The sequence below is a fragment of the Coffea eugenioides genome, chromosome 2 (genome assembly GCF_003713205.1).
Source record: "Coffea eugenioides isolate CCC68of chromosome 2, Ceug_1.0, whole genome shotgun sequence".
Classification (NCBI taxonomy): domain Eukaryota; kingdom Viridiplantae; phylum Streptophyta; class Magnoliopsida; order Gentianales; family Rubiaceae; genus Coffea; species Coffea eugenioides.
The window spans coordinates 57,340,468-57,365,784 of record NC_040036.1 but is presented as its reverse complement, the minus strand read 5'-3'; the positions used below and the strand labels follow the sequence as shown (position 1 = coordinate 57,365,784).

At 39.2% G+C, this 25,317-nt stretch overlaps 1 protein-coding gene across 1 annotated transcript in view; it reads right to left on the bottom strand.

Moving 5' to 3' along the window:
* LOC113759942 (myosin-9-like) overlaps window positions 1–23,105 on the bottom strand; it is a 52,365-nt gene extending 29,260 nt beyond the window's left edge. Inside the window, exon 1 of the mRNA XM_027302521.1 lies at window positions 22,894–23,105. Within this exon, the coding sequence (XP_027158322.1) occupies window positions 22,894–23,105 (212 nt within the window). The remainder of the gene's footprint in view (window positions 1–22,893) is intronic.
* Between the last annotated feature and the right edge of the window lie 2,212 nt (window positions 23,106–25,317).

The following is a 25,317-nucleotide window of genomic DNA, read 5'->3' as shown; positions in this document are numbered from 1 at the left end:
GGACTCTCTAAGTCCCCAGTGGAGTCGCCAGCTGTCGCGCCCCATTTTTTTATAAAGAAAAATAAATTGAATGAAAAGTGAATTTTTGATTGGAAAATGATTTTTTGATTTAAAAAGGAAATGAAGAAAAATATGGGTCTAAATGGGACTTGAAAATGCGACGATTTGACCCAAAATATAGTTTAAAAAGGGTTTTTTGAAATAAAAATTGGAGTCGCCACTTGGTATAGAGTTAAGGTGTACCAAGTCACCTAAAATGAATTTTTTAGAGAAAAAGGTAAAAAGAAACCCCTTTTAAACGACTCCTAGTCTATGTAAACCAACGAAAAAGGTTCGGGAGTCACATTTGACGAAGGGGAAGGCAAGGATAAAAATCCAAGGCACCCCTTCGACCTAGCCAAAGCTAGTTGCGTGATTTAGTCAAAGGGTTTCTTATTTTTAACCCTAGAATTTATTGCATTTGGATGCACTATATGAATGCAAAACCTAGACCTAGGGGGCATCGGGGGGCAAAATTTCTCTTCAAAGTTTGAATGGTGCCAATCACATTAATAGTGATGCCCAATAATGACTCTTTGGAGAGGTCACGAATAATGCTAATGACGAAAAATGAGTGGAATGAATGTATGCAATGTGAAAATATGAGTTTACGTGAAGTGAAAAAGTAAAAAAACAATAGTGTGTAAGTGGAAGTGTGCAAATGGATGTGCAAAGTAAGGTGAGTAAAGTGATAGTATGTGTGACGACCCCACCTCCCTCTGAGGCGTACCAAAGGGTTTGGCGGACCGCCTGCCCAGCTCTCGCCAGGACTCACTCACTCAAATCATGTGCACACATCCATGAACCATAAATAACATCCACAATTCAAACTTATAATTTACATTGATACAATCAAGGTACAAAGTCTCAATATACTCAAACTGGTTCAAGGCGTATACAATCCAAATACAAAACATTCTATTCGAGGAATAGTGTGAGTACAAGTCAAAAGTCAAAAGTCAAAAACAACTAGACTATGCTAGTCTTTACACGTCTCACGCCTCGCTCGTACCCCCTGTAAGGAAAACAAATAGCGTGGTATGAGCTAAAAGCCCAGTGAGGTTCCAAATAGCAAATTGACCATTATTTATAAGTACAAGTTTTCGATATAGCAAAGTAACGAGCATGAAAAGTTCATAAACGTGAGTAATAACACGTCAAGTAGAAATCTCAAAAGGAGCGAGTGTAAAAGTTTTCAGAAGAAACAATAATCCAATAAACAATAATCATTCCAAAGCATAAGGATACGGATGGCTCTCAGGAGCCAACTTCCATTCATCATCAGGAGCTTGATCATGTAGTAGTTGACACTCCGTCAACTTTCAAGTAAAGGAACCAATCCAGTAGAACACCACTTACACTACTCTCCGTCCACCATTCACACCCCCTACTGGGCCCAAAATCCTCAATAAACACGGGTGGTAATACTCGAGTATACCGATTAGTCGAGGAGATATCACTCCACTCGACAAAACAAGAGACCCAGGGTTCGTTACCCAATCGACCAAGCCCTTGCCGGCTCGACTAGAGTAACTCGCCACAGGGTTTCTGGAATTCCAGGAAGTGCGCACATCATAAACAAGTATATCAAGTCAATTGCAATCAATAAACAAGTATATCACGTAAGGGCAAGTGCGATAAAGTACACTCTTGCCCTATCAATTCACGTATATAACATGTACTCATATTGGTCACGTATCAAGTTCAAGTATCTAGTGCAATTCTGTATTTGAAAGCACTCACCACAAGATATAGTGCCTTTACTGGTCACTTTCAGGTTATACTCCGGGTTCGGAGTCCAAATCTGCGATAAAACTCTGTTTGAGAACTTTGAAACATGACTAAGATTCGAAACTTAGACGTTTCATTCAATAAAAATCAAGAAATTGGAATTCACTTGGAGAGTAGTCGTGAAACACTTGCTCGTTTTTTAAACAGTAAAACTTTGTAATATTTATACTTGAAATTGTCATGCGAGTTGAAAGTACAAGGAAAACATACTTCGAGCAATCATGATTGCATTTCTCAAGGGTACAAGTTCGGCCAAGTCCTTACTTATATACCTCGAAACAAGAAAACTCAAGTACCCTAGATGGTTCAAGTACTATTCATATTATCTCGACCCAAGTCGCAAGTGTATTTTTATAGTCTTCGAGCGAAAATTTGGGCAGCATGCCCTTTGTGTTTACCTAATTTTTCAGCCATTTAGGCTTCATTATTTTCCCTCAGCCAATCCCAAAGTCATATATATCATAAATGCAAGTCAATAGCCGTTCCATAGGCTCATAACATCATAAGAATAAGAATCAAAGTAGTAACAAGTGCGGAAATACAATCTAGCAAAAGACAGATTTGACGGGCTTTGCAGAAATAACATATCCGAGGCTACGCTTATCGGATTAATACGCAGATTATACCATTTCGAAGCTAAGGCAAAGGCCTACAACTTTCATGAAGAGCACTTAGTCTAATTTCCAGTGTAACCTGATCAAATTCCCAATCCATATAACCTGGTTTCAACTATTCGGCTAATCAACCGTACTGTATTCAAGTGACCATATCTCAGTCTACCGAGGTCCGTTTAAGACGTTATTGGTGGAGTTACAAAGCTAAGACAGGGTACTAAAACTTTTATGTTTTGGAAAAAGACTAAAAATGAACGGATTACAGTGAATAAACACCATCAAACAGACTAACTGTCCACGCGGAACTCTGGATTATACCCTAGAACAGCAAGGGTATTTTCGTCTTTTCACAAGCTACGTTGCTCCGATTGAGCTGAAATTTTGTAGGAACCTATAAAATACCATTCTATACAATTTTCATGTTTTGACCTAAGGCCAATTCGGCCTCTAACATGGAGCTACAAAGCCGGACAGAAAAGGGTGAAAATTTTCCAGATTCTGGAATTTTTGGTCTCTAATGGAACTTTCTCAAATTTCTTGTTCTAATCACTCCCAAACAGCCTTATATAATCTTATATTCAACATATGCACTATACAACAAGTGTAGGCAGAAAATTATGAAACCCTAACTTGCTTATTTCATCCAAAATTCATCACAACCACTTGTATACCGTGAAATCAAGCCAAAACTTAAAGCTAAAAAAAACATCTTAAAGCAAGATTTAAAGGAACAAGGATCATGATCAGATTTATACCTCAAAAACCAGGCTTGAAAGAGTGATACTTCACCCCCTTTGAAATTTCTTAGTTCCTCCAGCTTCCCAACTCACACTTAGCACTTTAATCGGTTTGGAAATTTAATTTGTCACTTGGTTGGTTAGAATCAAGAAGAAGGAATTGTTTCTTGCTCTCACTTTCTCTCTCTCTTTTGGTCGACCAGCTGCTGGAAAAATGAAGAGGAAAGTGCAGAAAATTGGTTTAAGAAGGCTAGTTGATCACTTGGCCAAGAAACTCTAGGGTGGCGACAAGTGTCGCCACCACCACCTTTCATTTTTCTCTTTCTTTTCCTTGCTATTTTTAGTCCACATTTTCGGTCAAGCTAGCTGGCAATGAGGGGAAAATATTTTGCTCAAGTATTAATGCTCATGTGATAAGAAAGTGGTGGTCAAGTGGTGCGTTCAAACGGTAGTGCGTGGGACCCGCCGGTTCGCGCTATTTTTCTTAAAAACACACGTACTAGGATTTTTACTTCCTATTTACTAACCTTATACCATTGCCCCTTATCACATATTATTTCTCACTTAAAAGTCACTTTTATTGACCAAATTTGATCCTTGCTCAGTACCGAAAATTCATCCGGCGAAAAATCGCGAAACCCTAATTTTGCTCCAATCTTGAAACCGAAGAGTGAAACCCTACTTTCTAGGTTTATTTACACTTATTGTTGAATAATTGGGTAGTAGGGCTTTAATAAATAATGAATTTCCAAATAAAAGGAAATTTTTAAGAAAAACGTGAGACTTTTACAATTTCAGTGATTAAAATTAGGGTTTCTAGTCTTTTAAAACAAAATAAGGTTTTAAATCAAATCCAAAGAAATACACTTTAGTATCTTCTTTACAAACAACCTCCCAATATTCGGGGTGTCACAGTATGAAGTGCGTGTGTGCATGTGATAGTATATAAAGTGTGAGTGGCAAAGTGAAAACGTGCAAAAATAAAAGTTGTGTGAAGTGAAAATGTGGAAAAAGGGATAGAATATGAAGTAAAAGTGCATGTGATAGTGGATAAATGAAATGCATGAACCCTAGAGGAATGCAAGCAAGACGGGTACGGGGGACTAATGTCCGTGACTCAATTTTCCCTTTAATAGAGGGAATACGAGCGTGCTAAGGCTAGAAAAGCCAAACTCGTCCATATCCCATATCCAATGGGTATCCCTAATCTAATCAAGCAAATGACCTTAATAACTAGAATGAAATGCATCCTTAAATGTGCAAGGGAAAGGGAGTAAAGGGTCATGCAAATATGTAAAACTAAAAGGAAAGAATGAATGAAGATGTAATGAAGGCATGCAAGTATGTGCTAGCGCGGGGACGGCCCTAATGGGTCTAGCATTGGACTAGCCCTTCACTAACGCTTTTTCACAAGCATTGGACTTGCGAGAGTTCGAGGGGACAACCATGACTAGCATTGGACTAGCCACGGTTACGTGCATTTGCATCCATCATACACATATATAAGTAATGTGCATAATTAAAACAAGTAGGCATGTGAGCACGTAATTCACATAACACATAAGCATGCATATCTAGATGCCAAAACCTAAGAAAGCGATTAAACACATAGCACATAGACATGCAAAACACATAAGGCAATTAAGGCCCTAACTATTACATTTTTAGGGGGAAGGCCTACTACAATCTAAAAGGGGAAATAAGAAGGAATAAAACAATTAAATCCCTAACTATTACAATTTTGGCATTTAAATGCCCTTTAAATAACCAAAATGAAACTAGAATAAATATACGAAATTAAGATGACTAAAGTGAGCAAATAAATAAAATTAAAACATCCAAAAGGCATGCAATTAAGCACATAAATCACATAGACACAGAGTCAAATAAAATGAGAATGAGGGATAGAGTGTACCTCCCTTGAGTTGGCGCCCTAATGGAGTGAAATCGCTTATTTTATCCTCCAAAATAAAAGAAAAGGTCAAGGTACCAATTTATTTGGGAAAATTAAAGAAAATAGGCAAACACAAGCTCACTTGGTTATAAAGCCCTTAAATTAATGAATTAAGTGCAATTTAACAAAGCATGGTGGTTGACTGAAGCAAACAAGCAATGAAGCTGCGAAATTAAAGCTGCCAAGGACTGAATTGCACATATCAGAAAATTTTCGGGTCTAATCACAATTTCCAGAACTTTTGGGGTCAAAATTAAAGAGGAAAACAAATTCAGGGACTCATTTGCAATTAAAGTAAGGATCCAATTGAAAGTTTGTAGGGCCGCAGTATAGCTAAGGAAAAATCCAGGGACTGATTCGCAAATCCCATTACCAAATTCTTAATCAAACAGACCATTGGGCCATTTTATTTATTTCTTGGGCCGAAACTTTCCTAGCCTATTTGAAAATCCAAAGCAAATGGGACGGGCCAGCCTATCATTTTTATCAAGTAAAACCCAACAAAATGCATGGGCTTTAACTCTCGAGCCCAAATTACTAACCCAGGAAATAAACAAAACAAAACCCAATCCAAACAAACAAACCACCATCAAGACCCAATCAAAATAAACCTAATCCAATTCCCAACTAATTTTTGTTAAGCCCATCAAAATAATAAGATAGCTAAAAAACATTTAAACCTAATCAAATCATAATCTCAGAATTAATCTACTCAACAACTCACTAAAAATATAAAAGGGCAAATTGAAACTTTGAAGGGCCAAATCAATTCGATATTTTTTTTAGTTTGGGCCACAATGAAATCAGACAGATTTTGAGGGGTTAAATTGCAATTATTCAGAGAAAACCATGCAAGTTCACGAAAAGCAGTTCTCTTCTGCAATTTTATTAACAATGCTTCTGCCATTTCACTTCCGCGACCTGCTTTCTTACTCTACCAGGTAGATTACATGCAAAACTCAAGCCAAACTTCCTAGTTTATCATCCTAAAATCAACAAAGCTTCAAATCATTCAATTAACATCACCCTAACACAAACATCTATCCCTAGAAAACCCAATCACAGCAGCTAGACATAAAATGCAGCAAACGTATAGGAGGAAACTTAGGATGGACGTTCATATGGCATTTCAACTGAACGACAAACCACAGATTTACATCAAACTAAAAGCTTCAACAACAAAACCAGAAAAAGATTTCAACATCCGAACAAACAACGAAAGGTTTGGATTGGAAACAGAACATGCCACTTTTCTTCACTGATTTCTTCTACCTTTTTTTCAGGTTTAACAAACTCATGCTGCAACTTTCCCGAATTAAAATGACCCTTTATACATCTTTAGCATCCAAACCAAACTGTACACTATACATCCCCCAGCAATTTCTACCCAGATTATGCACAAACGAAGCCAAAAGAACATTCATGCATTCCCGCACACACAGCAACTAAAACCACATGAATTTCCAAATAAAGTTCTAAAACATATCTCAAGTTAGGAAAAAAATTGCATAGATAAGAAAAAGGACTCTGCAGTAGTTTAAACACGTGATTTCAAAGCCCCTTGCAAGATCATGTAATCCAGGTTTTGAACAAGAGATCAGCAAGCAATATCAACAATTCGGTCTCAACTCTAGCCATTCCCTCTCATAGCATTAGCTCGAATTCAAGCATAGAGACAAAAACAGAAAAGAGTGCAATGGACCAACACAGCTTTCTGCCATGAAAAATTGTTCCTTATGTTCGGACAAGCAAAAAGTCATCCGAGTGTTCATTCATTTTTCCCATATAAAACGCGGGCGAAATCATCTTCAAGTAAAACTTTCACTCAGTCATTTCATCAAGCACCAAATGGGCATTAAAAATTTCGGCAAACCTATTCTCAATCGAGACTACAATTCGCCCCAAAATTGTTTAGAAACAACGAAATCCAATTCCAGACATCATTTGCAACACGTATATTCAAAAATTGGAGACAATTAGCAAGAGAATTGCACTAGATGAAGCCACGACAGTCATGCTCAGAGGGTTTGGGAAGGAACTGATATTCAAAGGAGAAGGGTCAACTTACGGTGCTCTTGCTTGAGCGGCAGCGACGGCGACTAGGACGAAGATGAAAACGGTGAATTGGGATTGGAAGATGACGAAATCTGACTTCGTCTGAGAGCTTTCGTCTGGAGTTGCAGAGAACGGCAGAGGCCAAGGAGGTTGTGCGCGGTGGTGACAAAGGCAGACAACAGCAGCAGCAGATGCGGATGCGAACTGGTGGTGACTTGGGTGGCTCTCCGTTCGGCTATTTAATTCTCTTTTCCTCAGCTTGGCCTTTTCTTTTCGCCGAAGCCTCCCCTGTTTCCCTTAGCTTCCCCTCTGTTTTGCAGCTCACGGCCTCTCTTCCTGCTCCCTCTGTTTTTCTTGTTTTGTTTTTTTTCATTTTTTGTTCTTCTCTCCGCCGCGCACCTGAGCTTTCCTTGCTTTTGTTGTCCGCTGCCCTTTTTCTGTTTTGCTCAGCCCCAAAACCTCTCCCCCATCGCTTGATTCCTTCTTGTTTGCTCTATTTTCTCTAGCCGACTACTCTCTGGTTCTCTCTCTCGCCTCCGCTTCTCTGATTCTTTTCTTTCCTTTGCTCCCCAGACGAAACTTGCTCCTCCCTTCTCAACCTAGCCGCCAATTCTTTGTCTCTTCTATCCGTCCCCTTTCTAATTGTTCCCCCCCTTTTAGCTTGCGGCTATTTTCATCTTTAAAGGCACCCCCAAAAACTAAACCTAAAATGAAAGGCCAAGATTTTAAACCCCAAAGTAGGCTTATGTGTCTTATTCTTGTCCCTTTGATTGACTTTTCTTTTTTTTTTCCTTTTCTTTTTTTTTCTCTTTTTTTTCCGAAAATTTATTACAAAAACTCTTAATTAAAGAAAGACAAGAGACACGAATCCAAACAAAAAATCAAGTAAAATAAAAAGAATCGAAACATACAAAAATAAAAATTAAATGATTCAATGATTAAAGTTTAATTAAATGATAAAATGACTTAAAATAAAAGACTAAAAGTAAATGAAATTAATCAAAACTAAAAATAATAGTAAACAAAAATACCTTAAAAATTTGGTGTCTACACCTTCAACCAAATCTCACACTTGCTAAACTTGGCATATAACTAATGTTCTCTCAAAGTTTGTAAAATAATTCTCAAATGTTTCTCATGATCCTCCAAGATCTTAGAGTACACCAGTATATCATCGATGAACACCACAACAAACTGATCCAGATAAGGTTTAAAGATTCGATGCATTAAATCCATAAAAGCCGCAGGTGCATTGGTCAATCCAAACGGCATTACTGCGAACTCGAAATGTCCATACCTCAAGTTAAAAGCAGTTTTGGATATATCCTTCTCCAAAATCCTTAACTGATAGTAACCCTGTCTTATATCTAACTTCGAGAATACTACCGCCCCTTGTAATTGGTCAAACAATTCATCAATGTGGGGCAAAGGGTACTTATTCTTAATGGTAACATCGTTCAACCCTCGGTAATCTATACGCAGCTTTAAACTCTCATCCTTCTTTTTAACAAACAAGACCGAGGCTTCCCACGGTGAATCACTCTCCTTTATAAAACCCCGCTCTAGTAAATCCTATAACTGCAATTTCAACTCTTTCAATTTAGTTGGAGCCATCCTATACGGCGTTTTAGCGATAGGTGCTACTCCCGGAGTCATATCAATCTTAAAAGTTATTTTCCTTTCCGGAGGTAAAGACTCTAACTCTTCAGGAAAGACATCCAGATACTCCTTCACTACAGGCATATTTTCTAATCTCACTTTATCACTAGGAGTATTTATAAGAAAAGTCAAATATCCCTAAGCTCCCTTACTTAACATCTTCCTAGCTGGAATTCCTGTAATAAGTGCAGATGAGGCTAATCTACCCCTTACATCCAATTTCAGGGTTGCCTCACTTGGAATGCACAACTCTACCGTTTTTGTCTTATAGTTCAACTGAACGTTGTAACGGGCTAACCAGTCCATTTCTAGGATCACATCATACCCCTTAATCGCTAAACCCATCAGATCGGTCAGTAATTTCCGTTCACCAACGCAGATCTCATAATCTTTATACACCAAATTAGCTAGTAAACTTTGATCCCCAATAGGCGTTTTAACCTCCAAATCATAAGGTAACTTAATTGGTTTCAAATCTATTCCACTCATGAAGTTAGGGTTTACAAAAGAATGTGTTGCACCCGGATCAATTAGAATCTTAACTAAACGGTGAAAAATAGGGATCGTACCTTCAACCACCTTAGTAGCATCGGGGATCTGTTGGTAGTCCAATGCATAAACCCTGGCAAGTACCTTTGGTCGACTCCCTCCAGCACTAGTCTGCTTAGAAGTTGACTTTTCTTGCCTTTGAATGCTACCTCCTACCTTCAACTTATTTGGACAATTCGCGAGCTGGTGCTCGGCACTATCACAGAATAAACACTTTCCCGACTTTCTCCAACAATCATTCTCTGAGTGATTTGGTTTGCCACATTAACCACAATTGACTTGAGGGGTTATAGCTGGACCACTAGAAGGCACACTTCTCGCTTGAATCGGCCCACTACTGTGACACCCCCACTTCTCCCAAGGGCGAAGCCAAGGGTATCCGCGGGACGCCTGTCCAACTCTCGCCAGGACTCGAGACAATTCCAATTCAAACTTAAAGTCTAACACTAACAATGAAAGTCGGAATAAAGGTATGAAGTCATTTCCATACATAAATATTCAATCTTATATCACAATTTCAAATTTACAATCACTTTTTCCAAAATATATAATATCCAAAAATGTCTAGTCGATTACAATCAAAACACTAATACAAAAGTGCCTCAAGTCGGCATTTCCTTAACTTTTTCCATTCCAGTTCCTGTTAAGGAAAACAAACTAATGGAATGAGCCAATACTCAGTAAAGCCAAGAAAGTCATGCAAGCACGTAGTTCAAGTATCAATAACATTTATGCCATAAATAAAGCGATAAAATCAGGTAATTCACGATTAACAATTTAAACACACTTGAGTAGGATACAAGAGCTCTCAGGAGCTAATTTACACATGCTTTGCCAATGCTCGATCCACTACCTCCACGAGTTGACACTCCGTCAACCGGGTAGGTTTTGAAGTCCATAGAAGCTCCACTTACTACCTCCAGCCAACATTCCACCCCTCTCGGATCCGTAACCAAACACGCACGAAAAAAGGTGATATTCGACGAGTATACCGAACAAGATCTCAAAAGATCAAGTTTTATTTTGTTATTCTCTTGGTTTATCAAGCTTCTCGACCAAGCTCATGCCGGCTCAAGTTGCAAGATTGGCTAATAGAATTGGGCGTCCCCATAAGTCGAGGAGGTTCACTCCACTCGATAACACGACACGCATGGCAACACGACATGCACACGTAAACAAGTATATTTTGCTGACGAGATTCACTCCAATCGACTTTGAAAATCAAGTTTAATGTAAGTAAAGTTCGAGTAAAGGAGAGCGAGTGCGATAAAGTACACACTCGTCTCACCAAGTGATATTCACGTATATAAGCAGATAAATCAAGTAAACACAACAAGTCATGCACCTGACACTCACCGATTCAAAATAAGTGAGCAAACAAAGCTTTAAGTGTCCCCACCGAGATTCCCTTTGAAATCTCCTTGAGTGCCTGGATAATTAACAAATATTTCTCACTCACAATCACGTATTAATTAAGAAAGAAGGCACACTTAATTTGGCTAGTTGATACCTCAAACACGAACCTTAACCACGCAAGACAAAGGTTCAAAAATGAGGATTTATTAACACAAGAAAAACTGATTTTCTTCACGAGATCGAATTTAAAACGATCAATCATTATCAAAGGGTAAAGAAAAGTTTCCAAAAACTCATTTCTCATCAAGTTCGAAAGTTTCAGTTTTAAGGAGCAATCTTTGAAAAATCATATCTTGCACTCCTTAAGTCCAAAATTGGAAAATTTTATACCGTTGGAATCTTGTTTCAAAGTAATAAAAGTTATTAGAAGACATTTTTCCAAGATTCAAAATGGAAGACATTCAAATTTCAGCTTAAAGTGGCTGATTCGTACTACAAGATAGTTTCAGTCCTAGTTTTCGGCAAACTTTGGAAATTCGGCAAAATTCACAGAAAGTGAACTAGCCTCTGAAATTTGTAACTCATTTAGAATTCCACCCAAGATTTAAAACAGAACAAACAGAACTGAAATCGAAGTTTTGAGCATTGAGATATAGCAACTCAAAGTTGGCCGAATTTTATAAACTGTTCAATCATTTTCCAGATTTGAAAGGCTATTTTTGAAGTATTATTTGGCCATCGAATTGGCATTGAAAATATACCAAATTTGGTACACTAAATCTTCCATATATGAACTATATCTCTACCAAATTTCACGTAAAACTCATGTGGCAAGGTAGTTAACAAAACGACTGAAGTTTGTGAAATTTTCAAAACAAATCTGCCAACTCAAGCTTCTCTTTCCTTTTCAAACACTCTGTATCATGAAATCAGTCCAATTTTTGGGTCATTTATGAAACCAAGGTCCAAGAAACATTTCATAAGTAATTGTTAGTTGGTTGACATCAAAATCTCAAAATAAAACTCTCACAAGCAACCAAACCAGTTGGCCAGCATGAAAAGAGGGTTTTTCAGATTTGCTGCAGTTTGGGGCTTGGACCATAACTCACTCAATATAGGTTGGAATTGGGATTGGTTGGTGGTTTTGAAAACTAGATTAAAAAGGCTACAATTCATCAGAACAACTCATTTTGAAATTCAGTTGGAAAGTGAGAGAAAACAAAGCCATAAGTTGCAGCTTCTAGCTTTCCCTCGGTTTGACAGTGAAACTGGATAGCAGATTTACTCAATCACTACAGATGACTCAGTTCAAATTAGAAGGTGCATGATACACCGTTAGAAAACTATGGATATCTAGTTTTGAATACCACAAACGGCACTCAATTCCGACGTCCGGACAGAGAGATATGTTCAATCAAAGAATACTGCCAGAGGACCACTGTTACACGTCTTCCAGATTTTGTTCTTGCCAAAATTCAATTTTTATCCAACCAATCCAAATGATTTTTAGTAGAAAATTTATACACACCACACACAACATATATACATCACTTTTACAATCATTTGATCACCAAAAATTTGAACCAAGTGCACAGAAATAGCAGGACAGAATTCGGTCAACTTCCTACGAAAATTTCCTTCGATTTTCCTTTCACTTTTCTAACTAATATCCCCTTGTTTAACACATAATTACCTCAAACAACATTCATTATCACCATATCAGTCCAATATATCCATTGTCGGATTTCATAGAGCCCACTCCAACATTTAAACTCAAACCACAACAATAACCATGAAGCTACAAGCTTCCTAGCAAAACTAATCCCACTAAAGTTAAGATTAAGTGATCGGATGATTACCTCCTACACTTTGGAGTAAAATCAGAAATTTTTGGTCCCAAAAGCTCCTAAGAAAACCGGCAAGATGAGGTCCTCCACCAAGAGTAAGTGTGTGAGGACCCGTAATTTTCTGAATTTCTAGGTTTTATTTTCTTTTAATTGCACGTTTTTCCACATTTTCTTTATTCGAAAAAATTTTAAAAATAATTTTTATGAGTAAATATAGTTTTTAAATGATTTTTCTAGTATCGATTAGTTTTTGAGAAATTAAGAGCGTATACCGGAGGTGGGACCCGCTAGTGCGAAAAGTTCGGAAAAATTCGGCCCGTTAGGTTAGGTCTTGGATACTAGGTTTAATTTACCGGGTGTTATGAGATAATTAGAGGTTGTTGTATGGATAAGAGTGGAGAGACAAAAGGATAACCTAGCATTAAAGAGAGGGACAAATGTCACTTTGCTATTGGACTTGGAATTTGACCATAAGACCATCTTACCACCTTTACCAAATAAATACCAAAAAATTGGCCAAAAATCCTCTTATTTTTCCCTCTCTTGGCTGAATTTCTTGGAGAACAAAAGAAAGAAAAGCTATCAAATTTCTTCTACTCAATCTTGCTCAATCTCACAACTTAACCGATAAAACTTCAAATCACTCCATAAAAACCCTTAGCTAGGTGGTAGTGAAGTAATAGGTGAAGTGGTTTGAAAGATAGTGGTGTAAGTTGCTTCCTTTCTTGAGATTTCAAGGTGAGTAGTCAAGAAATTCCATCTTTGGCTTTGATAATGATAAATTCAAGACTTGTGAAGGTTAGTTAGGTGATTTTGTGGAGGTTTTCATGACTTTTGGTGGTGTTTGATGAATTTTTGATTTTATGCAAAATTTTTCTGTTTTTATATGTTTAATGTTGTTTGGCCATGCATGATGGTCTAGTATGGGTTAGAATGAAACTTTGGTATGATAATTGTAATGATTAGTGGAAAATTTCTGGTTTGAAGCAAAAATTCCAGATTAGGGTTTCTATGAAGCCTGTTCTGCCCGGTACTATTCGACTAGGTTAGAGGCCGAATTAGCCTTGGGTTAAAACATGAAAGTTGTATAGGATGGTATTTTATAGTTGTCTACAAAATTTCAGCAAAATTGGAGAAACGTATCCTGTGAAAAGACCGAAATACCCCTGCTGCCCTGTTTATGTCCGAACCTGCTAATCCGCTTCTGTAATTGGTTCGTTTGACCAGGAATACTACTGATTTGGTTGATGATGTCTTCTTAAAACTTATAACCTTGTATCTTAGCTTTCAAATGGCTTTGTAATCACTTGAATTGGAGTTGTATATGCTGAGATATGACTGAATGAATCCGGACTGCCACAGTAAACTTCGAATTGGAAAATCTGGGGTTATTTTGGTAAATTTGACTTAGATACATTGCAAACTGGACTGAGTGGCCTTCTTCAACATTGTAGCCCTTTCTCTTAGCTTCAAAACAGTGTAAATTACACCTCAATCGGACAAGGATAGCTTCAGTTGTGTTAATTCCGCTAAGTAACAGCAAATCTGCCTTTTGTTTTCCAACCCAAACTTCGTTTCCGCATATGTCCTAGTTTGATTTTTCACTTATACGTTCCATGTGATTTTACTCTAGTGATATGTGGATTTGGTTTATGACTTGTATTCAAGCCTTATGGTGGCTCTAATTAAAGGTGTTTGATAGCTTGTGATTTGTGGGTGTTGAGGTTTGGTCGGAAAGTAAAGAAAGACAAGGGAAATGCTGTCAAAATTTTCGCGGAGCTTCTGCATGGTCTCGGGAAATTTGCTATATCTTGATGTAGAAATGTCGGAATTGAGTTCCGTTTATTGCGTTTTAAACTAGATTCATAGGGCTATAAACTGTATAAAGTTTGCACCCTTTTTATGTCTGTACCATTTATGGTGATTTTTCAAAGTTGACTGAAATATTGTACCTGTTCTGTCTTTCACTGGATAAAGCAGCAATTTGAAGCTTGAATTTGACTGACTTGCGTTCTGAATCTTATAAGGATGTTATCTGGAAAGTTATAGCCCTTTGAATGTATTTTCCAACGGCATAACTTTTACTAATTTTGGACTTACAAAACTTGATATATGATTTTTCATGTAGGGTTGCACGAAACTGGAAAATCCTGTTTTCCTAGTATTGATCTTGCTTTCATTATCTACTTCAAATTTGGAATTGGTCAGTCATTGTAGGTAGGCCTTTGAGTTTGTTCATGCCTTTAAGACTAATTGTTACCTTTTCACTCCGAGGTCACCTCTTTGCTTTGCATTAATGGTTCTTTTGACTAGGCATATGGCTCGTAACCGAGTCTCACTTGCGAATTCCATACTCGGTCTTGGAGTCGAGTCTTAAATGTTTGCCTTGATTGTTCTAGGAGGTGCCAGCGAGTAAAACCACACTTGGGAAGGAAACTTTTGAAATTATCCTTGTTTGATCAGGTGAGTGTACCACTCCCCTGAATTATTGCTAAACTGGTTTCCTGTACTTGCCAATTGCTAGTTTAATGTCTTTCCTGACTGTTTATCTTGTATGAGACGAGGGTGTACTTTATCACACTCGTTCTCTTGCCTGTATTGAACAAACTGGAATCTATTACTTGTACTTGTCATGTACTTGAACTTGTTACTTGCACTTGTTATGATGTCGTTTGGAAGAGTATCCAACGACCTTCCTGTTAAACCTGAGCTCAACCTCATGGAGAGTTAATTAAATCGAGCTAGCGAGGGCTTGGTCGAGATAATTGACAAACCATGGGTGCCTGTTCCTGGGAAAATCTTTGGGTATTGAGACTCTTGATTCCGGTATACTCGAGTATTACCATTCCTGTTCCTGTTTGGCGTTCGGGTCCGGTAAGGGGTATGTTTGGTGTACGGGATTTTGGCGTTAAAGTGGTGATCTTCTGGACTGGTTCCTTTATTTGAACGTTGACGGAGGGTCAACAAGACTGGATCAAGTATAGCAACGGGGATTTGGCTCCTGAGAGCCATCTGTATCCTTTACATTGTGACATTCATTCATTTCTCGTATTTGATGTGAATATGTGCCTCCAAAGTGCTTTCACATGAATTCTACTGATTCTACTGTTTATACTGTTGGTACCTCATTGAGCTTCTAGCTCACCCCGTTCCGTTATCCTTGTTTTCCTTACAGGAAATCACCTTTTGAAGACTATGATGTTTTGAAGCATGAGTTGAGCTAGTTTAGTATTCTTTTGTATAGCTCCTCGATGGTTGGAAAACCTTAAATGTATTTTAACCAAACAATTCCCTTTTGAATTGTAAATTTGCAACCATGTGTATATAAAAGTGTTTAACCATGTTCCTAAGTTGATTGGGTTTGGAAATGTTCTTTTCTAGGGTTATCTAAAGTTGTTGTGCTTGGTTGGATTTCGGACAGTGAATGTTATCTTCTCGAAGTTCTTTTGAGCGGTTGGTAGGGTTTACATTCGTTCCGGATCCGTAGTCCCGGCGAGAGCTGGGCAGGCGGTCCGCCGAACCCTTTGGTTCGTCTTAGGGGGAGGTGGGGCTGTCACAGGTGGTATCAGAGCTGCTTCGCATGGTCTCTGCGCGGAGTGAGCTTGGGCCAAGTGGTGTTATGGTCCCTATTCCGTGAATGTGTACGAATGTTTAAGTGCTCTTTTGAGCATAAGCTTTGGATCATGAAATGGTATAGGTTTTAAACCTTTATCATGGTACTTGGAGACAATAGATCTGTAGGTCTGGTAAGAATCTCGATTGTAGATGAATTACTCTTGGGACTGGCCAGCCCGAGTTGTGAATTATCTTATTTTGGAATTCTTGTGCCCGACTACTAAATAGACGAGAGCCTATGTTAGAAATGACTTGGGCGGACTAGAAATTCGATTCTATGGAATGTCATGTGATGTGTTAGGGTTTCATTACGGATGATTAACCATGCCTAAGATATAAATTGTATCATTCTCGTAGATTGTGCCCGAAACCCTAGAGAGGGATAGTTTTTAGTTGGTTGCTCTTGTACCATTGGCTTAGTTAGTATCACGAAGGATGTTTCCTTTTGCTTGTATCTACTTGACTGCTACTGTGTGATCTGTTTGTGTTAGATGTGTTATATGTATATTGCCTACTTTTATCACTTGCACCTGCATACTTTGGTTTTAATACCGTATTCATGGTCCAACCCTAGACTGGTTAAGCCATATGGAAGGCACCCGTAGTGGACGTGGTCGTGGTCGCGGAATTAGGCAACCCACGACTGAAGGGGATACTAGGGGAACTACGTCTGAACCAAACTCTGAACCTAGGGTTGATCCGAACGTACAAGTGGCCGCAGCCATTCAACGAATGACTGCCCTGTTGGCTCACGTAGTAGAACATCAAGGTCAAAATCCTATTCATCAACCGGGAAATCCTGGTAATCATACCGAGGGTGAGGATAAAGCTCTTGAACGATTTCAGAAGTTCTCGCCACCGAAATTCCTGGGAGGACCAGACCCTAACGTGGCCAAGAGATGGCTAGAGAAGATGATTGATATATTTGCCGCGTTACATTATACTGAGGAGCGACAAGTCACATTTGCTGTCTTCCAACTGGAGGGAGCAACCCGTTCTTGGTGGAACATTATAAGACTGAAATGGGAAAGAGAAAAAACCCCAAGGACGTGGGTGAATTTCATGAGAGAGTTCAACACGAAGTATTTTCCACCCCTGATCCAGGAAAAGAAAGAAGATGAGTTTATTAGGCTCCGCCAGGGAACTCAAACCGTCGCCGAATATGAGAGCCAGTTCACCAAGTTATCCAAGTTCGCTCCCGAGTTAATCGGGACTGAGCAAAGGAGGATAAGGCGTTTTGTCCAAGGATTAAACGTTGAGATTCAGAAGGACCAGGCTGTAGCCCAACTCAATACCTTTAGTGATGCGGTGGAGAAAGCTCAACGAGTGGAAAGTGCAAGATTTCAAGTTAGAAATTTTCAAGCAAAGAAAAGGGGATTTCCTGGAAGTAGCTCAGAGCAAGAGGATAAGGGTACGCTTCCTAAGATTGGAAGGGGAAACGGGGGAGTACAAGTACCGAGAATATCAAGTGGTGCCTCACAGAGAGGCTCAGTCTCCGCTTCTCGTGGTCCCTGCGGGTACTGTGGGAAGCCGAATCATACAGAGAACGTCTGCTGGAAGAAAGCAAGAAAATGCCTGCATTGTGGGAGCGCAGACCATCAAATCGCAAATTGCCCAGGCCGATCGCGAGAAGGGAGTAGGAGCCAACAGCCAATCACGACCAACCCCGACTAGTCGAAGGGGGAAAAGAATGGACCGAAAGTATCAGCTCGGGTGTACTCCTTAGAACAACATCAAGTCTCTGACCCATTTGAGGACGTGGAAGGTAAGATTCTGGTATTCCACCGTTTGCCACTGTTTGCAATTTGGGAAGGAAGAATTCAATGAGCCTGGCCAGTGAAGGGATACAGATTAGTTAGCTAAGTATGATACTCCATTTACCTGCGAGAAGGAAGTAGAAAATTTTTGCATCCCGGAGAAGGCGATGATAAGGAATTTCGAGGACGAAATTCTTTTAAGGGGAGAGAGTGTGAGGACCCGTAATTTTTTGAATTTCTAGGTTTTATTTTCTTTTAATTGCACGTTTTCCACATTTTCTTTATTCGAAAAAATTTTAAAAATAATTTTTATGAGTAAATATAGTTTTTAAATGATTTTTCTAGTATCAATTAGTTTTTGAGAAATTAAGGGCGTATACCGGACGTGGGACCCGCTAGTGCGAAAAGTTCGAAAAAATTCGGCCGTTAGGTTAGGTTTTGGATACTGGGTTTAATTTACCGGGTGTTATGAGATAATTAGAGGTTGTTGTATGGATAAGAGTGGAGAGACAAAAGGATAACCTAGCATTAAAGAGAGGGACAAATGTCACTTTGCTATTGGACTTGGAATTTGACCATAAGACCATCTTACCACCTTTACCAAATAAATACCAAAAATTGGCCAAAAATCCTCTTATTTTTCCCTCTCTTGGCTGAATTTCTTGGAGAACAAAAGAAAGAAAAGCTATCAAATTTCTTCTACTCAATCTTGCTCAATCTCACAACTTAACCGATAAAACTTCAAATCACTCCATAAAAACCCTTAGCTAGGTGGTAGTGAAGTAATAGGTGAAGTGGTTTGAAAGATAGTGGTGTAAGTTGCTTCCTTTCTTGAGATTTCAAGGTGAGTAGTCAAGAAATTCCATCTTTGGCTTTGATAATGATAAATTCAAGACTTGTGAAGGTTAGTTAGGTGATTTTGTGGAGGTTTTCATGACTTTTGGTGGTGTTTGATGAATTTTTGATTTTATGCAAAATTTTTCTGTTTTTATATGTTTAATGTTGTTTGGCCATGCATGATGGTCTAGTATGGGTTAGAATGAAACTTTGGTATGATAATTGTAATGATTAGTGGAAAATTTCTGGTTTGAAGCAAAAATTCCAGATTAGGGTTTCTATGAAGCCTGTTCTGCCCGGTACTATTCGACTAGGTTAGAGGCCGAATTAGCCTTGGGTTAAAACATGAAAGTTGTAGAGGATGGTATTTTATAGTTGCCTGCAAATTTCAGCTCAATCGGAGAAACGTAGCCTGTGAAAAGACCGAAATACCCCTGCTGCCCTGTTTATGTCCGAACCTGCTAATCCGCTTCTGTAATTGGTTCGTTTGACCAGGAATACTACTGATTTGGTTGATGATGTCTTCTTAAAACTTATAACCTTGTATCTTAGATTTCAAATGGCTTTGGAATCACTTGAATTGGAGTTGTATATGTTGAGATATGACTGAATGAATCCGGACTGCCACAGTAAACATCGAATTGGAAAATCTGGGGTTGTTTTGGTAAATTTGACTTAGATACATTGCAAACTGGACTGAGTGACCTTCTTCAACATTGTAGCCCTTTCTCTTAGCTTCAAAATAGTGTAAATTACACCTCAATCTGACAAGGATAGCTTCAGTTGTGTTAATTCCGCTAAGCAACAGCAAATCTGCCTTTTGTTTTCCAACCCAAACTTCGTTTCCGCATATGTCCTAGTTTGATTTTTCACTTATACGTTCCATGTGATTTTACTCTAGTGATATGTGGATTTGGTTTATGACTCGTATTCAAGCCTTATGGTGGCTCTAATTAAAGGTGTTTGATAGCTTGTGATTTGTGGGTGTTGAGGTTTGGTTGGAAAGTAAAGAAAGACAAGGGAAATGCTGTCAAAATTTTCGCGGAGCTTCTGCACAGTCTCGGGAAATTTACTATATCTTGATGTAGGAATGTTGGAATTGAGTTCCGTTTATTGCGTTTTAAACTAGATTCATAGGGCTATAAACTGTATAAATTTTGGACCCTTTTTATGTCTATACCATTTATGGTGATTTTTCAAATTTGACTGAAATATTGTACCTGTTCTGTCTTTCACTGGATAAAGCAGCAATTTGAAGCTTGAATTTGACTGACTTGCGTTCTGAATCTTATAAGGATGTTTTCTGGAAAGTTATAGCCCTTTGAATGTATTTTCCAACGGTATAACTTTTACTAATTTTGGACTTACAAAACTTGATATATGATTTTTCATATAGGGTCGCACGAAACTGGAAAATCCTGTTTTCCTGGTATGGATCTTGCTTTCATTATCTACTTCAAATTTGGAATTGGTCAGTCATTGTAGGTAGGCCTTTGAGGTTGTTCATGCCTTTAAGACTAATTGTTACCTTGTCACTCCGAGGTCACCTCTTTGCTTTGCATTAATGGTTCTTTTGACTAGGCATATGGCTCGTAACCGAGTCTCACTTTCGAATTCCATACTCGGTCCTGGAGTCGGGTCTTAAGTGTTTGCCTTGATTGTTCTAGGAGGTGCCGGCGAGTAAAGCCACACTTGGGAAGGAAACTTTTGAAATTTTCCTTGTTTGATCAGGTGAGTGTACCACTCCCCTGAATTATTGCTAAACTGGTTTCCTGTACTTGCCAATTGCTAGTTGAATGTCTTTCCTGACTGTTTATCTTGTATGAGACGAGGGTGTACTTTATCACACTCGTTCTCTTGCCTGTACTGAACAAACTGGAATCTATTACTTGTACTTGTCATGTACTTGCACTTGTTATGATGTAGTTTAGAAGAGTATCCAACGACCTTCCTGTTAAACCTGAGCTCAACCTCATGGAGAGTTAATTAAATCGAGCCAGCGAGGGCTTGGTCGAGATAATTGACAAACCATGGGTGCCTGTTCCTGGGGAAATCTTTGGGTATTGAGACTCTTGATTCCGGTATACTCGAGTATTACCATTCCTGTTCCTGTTTGGCGTTCGGGCCCGGTAAGGGGTATGTTGGTGTTCGGGATTTTGGCATTAAAGTGGTGATCTACTGGACTGGTTCCTTTATTTGAACGTTGACGGAGGGTCAACAAGACTGGATCAAGTATAGCAACGGAGATTTGGCTCCTGAGAGCCATCTGTATCCTTTACATTGTGACATTCATTCATTTCTCGTATTTGATGTGAATATGTGCCTCCAAAGTGCTTTCACATGAATTCTACTGATTCTACTGTTTATACTGTTTGTATCTCATTGAGCTTCTAGCTCACCCCGTTCCGTTATCCTTGTTTTCCTTGCAGGAAATCACCTTTTGAAGATTATGATGTTTTGAAGCATGAGTTGAGCTAGTTTAGTATTCTTTTGTATAGCTCCTCGATGGTTGGAAAACCTTAAATGTATTTTAACCAAACAATTCCCTTTTGAATTGTAAATTTGCAACCATGTGTATATAAAAGTGTTTAACCATGTTCCTAAGTTGATTGGGTTTGGAAATGTTCTTTTCTAGGGTTATCTAAAGTTGTTGTGCTTGGTTGGGTTTCAGACAGTGAATGTTATCTTCTCGAAGTTCTTTTGAGCGGTTGGTAGGGTTTACGCTCGTTCTGGATCTGTAGTCCCGGCGAGAGCTGGACAGGCGGTCCGCCGAACCCTTTGGTTCGCCTTAGGGGGAGGTGGGGCTGTCACAAAGTGAATCTCCAAGTATTTGTGAGTTTGTGTGAAAGATTTGAGTGAAAATGGAAGCTCAAATGAGATGAAATGAAGAGAGGCTCTTCTCCTTCTTCCCTTGGAAGCTTTTGGCCAGCAAGAATGAGAATAGAGAGAGATGGTTGCTGATAACTAAAGCTTCCCTTGGAAGCTTGGAAACTTGGGGCCAAAGTTTGTCTCAAAAGCCAACTACCAATAGTTTCGCGCGCGCGCGTTTCGTGTCCGTTTTCTCTCGGGTTCGTTTCACTTGTGCACTATATCTTTAATGTACTTCTTTTAACATTATAATTATTCTCTCTTAGTAGTCTAGAATAAGTTTCTTAATCTCTATTTAGCCGTTCCGGCTCGATATACTTGAATTTTTGATTCACGCGCGATAAAGCGAAATTATTTTTTTTGAACTCATTCACCACTAATGCCTCAATTAACTTTTCTTAGTCTATTATTATTCATTCTTAATTCTCCAAGACTAATGCACTCTTGGATCGAATTTACCTCAAAAAATGTGTACTCGTTATTTCTTACCGAACGAGCCTCCGAAAAATAAATTTGTCTAACGAAACGTTTTAAAAACGTAAGTGAGACATTGTTTTGTGTAAATGGATTTAAAATGGATGAAATAAATTATTCAGAGAAAACGGGTGAATAAATATTTAAATAAGCTAGTAATATCTGATAGAATAAAAAAATTTCCAGGTCCTCACAACTACGACCTCCTCTGTATAAAGCTCCCCGTGAAGCTCCTGCGGTCCTTACTCCTCCCATTCCTCTTCCTATCTTGGAAGGCGGGGCACTCTTACTAGCCTGACCAGAAGTATAACTAGAAATATTCCTTTTCTTAGAGTGAAAGTCCCTAACTTGCATCATTACGCTCTCAACTCTTTGAACTTTCTCCAAAGCTTCAGTAAATGTAGAGATTTGGGCTACAGCCAGGCCCTCCTAAATCTCCACATTAAACCCTTGTACAATCGTCTTATCCTTTTCCGCTCATTAGTCACCAATTCGGAAGCGTACTTAGAGAGCTTAGTGAACTTCCCTTCGTACTCAGCTAAACTAAGAGTTCCTTGTCCCAACTTGATGAACTCATCCTCCCGCTTCTCTTGGATCAGAGGCGGAAGAAACTTTTCATTAAACTCCCTCATAAAATTTTTCTAATTCCAAGGGGTTTGGACTCTCTCCCACTTTCCCTTTATCATGTCCCACCAAGCACGAGCTATCCCCTCAAATTGGAAAGCAGCAACGTTCACTCACCTATCTTCGGTATAATCTAAGGCGGCGAATATATTGGTCATCCTCTCCAACCAATTCTCCGCTACCTCGGGGTTAGGTTCTCCAGTGAATTTAGGCGGGTTAAATTTCAGAAATCTCTCCAACGCTCTATCTTCCTCTCTATCCTGGGCCCTGGGTTGCTTAAGTGGCCCTAGAACATGTCTCTCAGCTAACCGTTCAAGGATATCAGTCATCCTATTAATGGCAGTAGCCACTTGGTTACCCTCTAGATTCTCTTGTCCCTGGGTCGGCCCAGTTGCCGATCCCTGATCATCACCTTGAGGTTGGGTTTACCTAGTCCCTCGCCCATGACCTCGACCACTCCCTCGTCCGTCCATAATTCTAGGTATGCCTAGTACAAGAAATAAAAGTAATTACACGAGGAAATATTTAAAATTAGAACCAATCATGAAAACATCAAAAATAACAATAATTTACATATATTTACACTTTAAAGTCCATACAATTAGCAAGTCATGGGGGATTACAAAAATATAGCACACAGGTGCCACAAAAGTACTTTTAGTCATGTACGACTAAAGTAAAGCCAAGTGCCTCAAAAGTAGGCTACACAGTCAAGCAAAATACAATGGCCTTCAAGCAAAATACAATGGCCTTAGCACTAGCATCACCCCAGCTATTTCTAACCACAAAAGTCAAAAGCCTATCACTCAAGGTCTAGTCCACAGTAGGGCTATCAGGTGGAATCTCCTCCTCAGGGTCCTCCTCCGGATCCTCCTCCTGAGCCGGACTCTGAACAACGTCCATCATCTCGTCAATCAGCATGGTAGTATCTGCTAGGATCCCAGTGGCCCGATCCCGAACCTCCTCGCCTATCCTAGTAAGTCGAGCCCTAGCTCTCTGAAGCTCATCACGAGCGGCCTCAGCTTTAGCCACCTCATCCACTACGGTCCCCTCTAACACAGCAATCCTACCACTCTGAGCATTCATCATAATGCTCAGCTCCTCTACCTCCTGAAGTAGAGCTCTGTTGGTATTCACCAACTGGCGACGCTCATCATCAAGGGAAAATACAAGGTCATTCGGATAAGCGTATGTCGCCCTACAGATACACTTGGGAAACCTAGTAAAGGGCGAGTAATGCACACGAGCTCCTCCACCCTATGCTCTATAGTAAATAGATCTAAGGGGCTGCACGTGGCCATTAGCATGGCCACTACCATTAGTAACAGGTCCTCCATTACCATTCTCCATCTCTGCAAAACAATCACAATTTTCGGGTTAAAAACTTAGAGTCACTAACTCGTTCAAATATAACTTAGGGTATACTAGGTTATCTCATTCCTATTTTTAGAAGTAAAGTCTCTCGTACATCTCCCAAATAGATCTCTAACCTAGTGCTCTGATACTAACTGTGACGCCCCCACTTCTCCCTAAGGCGAACCAAAGGGTATCCGCGGGATGTCTGCCCAGCTCTCACCAGGACTCAGTATAATTCCAGTTCAAACTTAAAGTACAATACTAACGCTGAAAGTCAGAATAAAGGTACGGAGTCATTCCCATACATAAATATTCAATCTTACATCACAAGTTCAAAATACATCCACTTTCCAAAACATACAACTTCCCAAAAAGATGTCTAGACAAATACATTCCAAAATTCTAGTCAAAAGAGCCATCATGTAGGCTTTTCCATAATCCCTTCCAGTTCATCTCCTGTTAAAGAAAACAAATCTAATGGGGTGAGCAGATGCTCGTGAGGCCAACAAAACATGCAAAACACATAGTTCAAGTAGTAATGACAATTAAGCCAGAATTAAAGGGTTACATTCAAGCAATTTACAATTTCAAATAAACACATTCAATGAGGATACAGGAGCTCTCAGGAGCTAAGTTCCACTAGCTTTGCCAAGCCTCGATCAATTACTTCCCCGCGATGACACTCAGTCAACCGGGTCGGCATTTAAGTCCGTAGAACTCCACTTACACATCAATTCCGTCCACCATACATCGCACCGGGCCCGAACATCAATAAAAGGCACTACTACGCGAGTAGGCCAAGCTAGATCTCTCAATAGATCAAGCTTACAGTTATCTCATGGTTCACCAAACTTCTCGACCAAGCCCTTGTTGGTTCGAGTCACAAGATCGGCCAATTGAGATTTGGGCGTCCCTACAGTTTAGTTATAAGTCGAGAAGATTCACTCCAACGACATACAAGCAGTTCAGTTATAAGTCGAGGAGATTCACTCCAATGACATGCAAGCAGTTCAGTTACAATTCAGTTACAAGCAATTCAGTTCAGTCGTTCAATCAGTTAAAAAAGAACGAGTGCGATAAAGTACACACTTAACTCAACAGTCATAAACCATTCGGTCCATAAGAAGCAATTCACATAATTGCAACAAGTTATGCACTTGACACTCACCAATCAAAATAGGGAGT